Here is a 2,317-nt window from a genome sequence, read left to right on the forward strand (position 1 = left end):
GGACACTTTGGGCTTCCCCATGGTGCAAGGACAACCATATTCCCTCTCCATTCTCTGCAGGAAGAAACCCACAGTGATTAGGGTTATTCCATTGGGATCTATTTAGTAACTTTATCAGGATTAATCACTTTTTTTTGTTGGGGATTGGATTGATTTTTGGGGCTTTTTTTTTTTTTAATTAACAAATTATTCCCCATCAACATCTTTAAGACATGCATCTTGAGATGCAGGAAAAGGAAACAAAATTAATTATGTTATTAAAATTCAAGTTTTTCAAGGCAAAAATCACTTTTTCTTCATTTTGTCAATATGTAAGATAAATCTTTTTGTCTTAAGATTAAAATATAGACATCAGCTGGAATGAAACAAATCCCTCTAACTACTCCTTTCTCCCTGCACCAGCTTTGATTAGGGAATGATACACTTAAAACCACAGAAACAGAGGATTTTTCTGTAGAAATTAATTATTATTAGGTATTATTACTTATTATAAGCCAAGGCTACTAGAGCAAAGTGTAGTGTTTAATACATTTGTTATGGATTGTACCAAATCCTAAAAATATTACAGGCAAAATTTCCTTTTAGAAGCCTTCAGAATGGAACCACTGGAGAGAAAGAACCTTCAAATGTTGACTTAAAAGTTTGACTTTTCCCTAAGCAGCTGGAAGGGATAGGAAGGAGCAAGAGGAGATGGGAAAAGCAGGCAGAAGCAGAGCCCATGGGATGTGCTTCCCCAATTACCTGGGCATAGATTTCCAGGTGCAGCTCCCCCATCCCAGAGACAATGGTCTCCTTGCTCTCCTCATCAAAGTGGATCCTGAAGGTGGGATCTTCCCTGGTGAAGCGGCCCAGGCCTTTGGAAAATTTATCCAGGTCATTCTGAAACACAAGCCAAGATTTACTCAACATCCATGAGTGACTCCAAGAAAAAAGCCTCAAGTTTTCCCATCCACTGCTCAGCATTTCTGCTCTTTGGGTTATTTTATGGAAGATTTATAACTCTTGATTAAAGTGTTAATTATTTATTTCAAGTTCATGTTTCTGGCTGAGTGACAGCATCCAGCTCTGGGTTATCCAACAGATAAAGTCTTGGATATTTGGGATAAAACACTTTCCAACAGTGCTTAGAATGTTCCATAAAATCACAAAGCAGCAAAGGGAGGGAACTCGGGGAGAAGAGGTTGATGCAAAGGCTCCTACCTTGTTGGAAGGTTTCATAGCCACAGAAATGACAGGGTCAGGGACGTGGATGGATTCCTGTGTGGCCAAGGAAAAGGGGATTATAAATTCCAGCAAAATCCTGGTGACTGGCAGTGCCTGAGGCAGCCAGGGCAAGGGGGGCTCACCATGGAGATGTCAGTGCTGGTTTTATCTGTGAACGTGTCCCCGCTGGCACAGTCGATCCCAAACAGGGCACAGATGTCCCCAGCATAAACTTCATTTACATCCTGAGGGAAGGAAAACTCCTCTGCAGATAACAGTGGGATAAGAGCTGCCCCTGGATCCCTGCAGGTGTCCAAGGCCAGGCTGGACAGGGTTTGGATCACCCTGGGATCATGGAAGGTGTCCCTGCCCTTGTGGCTGGATGATCCTTAAGGTCCCTTCCATCCCAAACCATTCCAGGACTGATTCTGTCTTTCCCTCACACCCAAACTCCACCTGGATTACAGAAGATCCACAAACACTGTGTTTTAAGGCTTGACACTGTGCTCCTTAAAAACTTCCAGCTTGGATAAAAAGCCCTGCAAATCTCCCTCTTTATTCAAAGGACAAAAGGGAGGCCTCAGCTTGGATTAATTCAGGATCAAGTGAAGCAAAGACCATCCTGTGCTTCAGGATCACCATCCAGGGTGATCCAGGGGCTGAGGCAGTGCTGACCCACCCAGGGGCAGGCAGCCCATCCCTGGGGACCCACTCACCTCCATGTTGTCCGAGTGCATCCGCACCAGTCTCTGCACCCTGACCCTCTTCCCCGTGCGGGTGTTGTAGATGTAATCTGACTTCTTCAGCATCCCCTGGTACACCCTGACGTAGGTTAACTGCCCAAACTTGCCAGCCTGCAAGCACAACCCACCAAAATCTGATCATTCTGGGAACCACTGATGCCTCAGGTTTCAGCTTTTCTATGTTTCACATTCTGCGCTGCTTTAGTGGGTGGGTCTGAGCTTCATATTATGGGATGGTGAGCTCTGTGCACAGAGCAGGGAGACAAAACAATTCCTGCTCCAGCTGGGCACCAAGGACAAATGATCCAAATCTCAGCCCAGGAGCACAAACACCGTGGGCTGCAGAGAGAAAAACAAGCAGGGTGGGACTG

At 45.1% G+C, this 2,317-nt stretch overlaps 1 protein-coding gene across 1 annotated transcript in view; it reads right to left on the bottom strand.

The window, feature by feature from the left end:
• GFM1 (G elongation factor mitochondrial 1) overlaps positions 1 to 2,317 on the bottom strand; it is a 25,225-nt gene that overhangs the window by 9,174 nt on the left and 13,734 nt on the right. The window contains exons 8-12 of the mRNA XM_031055440.1: positions 1,920 to 2,057; positions 1,347 to 1,448; positions 1,201 to 1,257; positions 742 to 879; positions 5 to 54 (exon numbers count right to left, since the gene is read on the bottom strand). Of these exons, the coding sequence (XP_030911300.1) occupies positions 5 to 54; positions 742 to 879; positions 1,201 to 1,257; positions 1,347 to 1,448; positions 1,920 to 2,057 (485 nt within the window). The remainder of the gene's footprint in view (positions 1 to 4; positions 55 to 741; positions 880 to 1,200; positions 1,258 to 1,346; positions 1,449 to 1,919; positions 2,058 to 2,317) is intronic.

Source organism: Geospiza fortis, unplaced genomic scaffold, assembly GCF_000277835.1.
Source record: "Geospiza fortis unplaced genomic scaffold, GeoFor_1.0 scaffold172, whole genome shotgun sequence".
NCBI classification, from domain to species: domain Eukaryota; kingdom Metazoa; phylum Chordata; class Aves; order Passeriformes; family Thraupidae; genus Geospiza; species Geospiza fortis.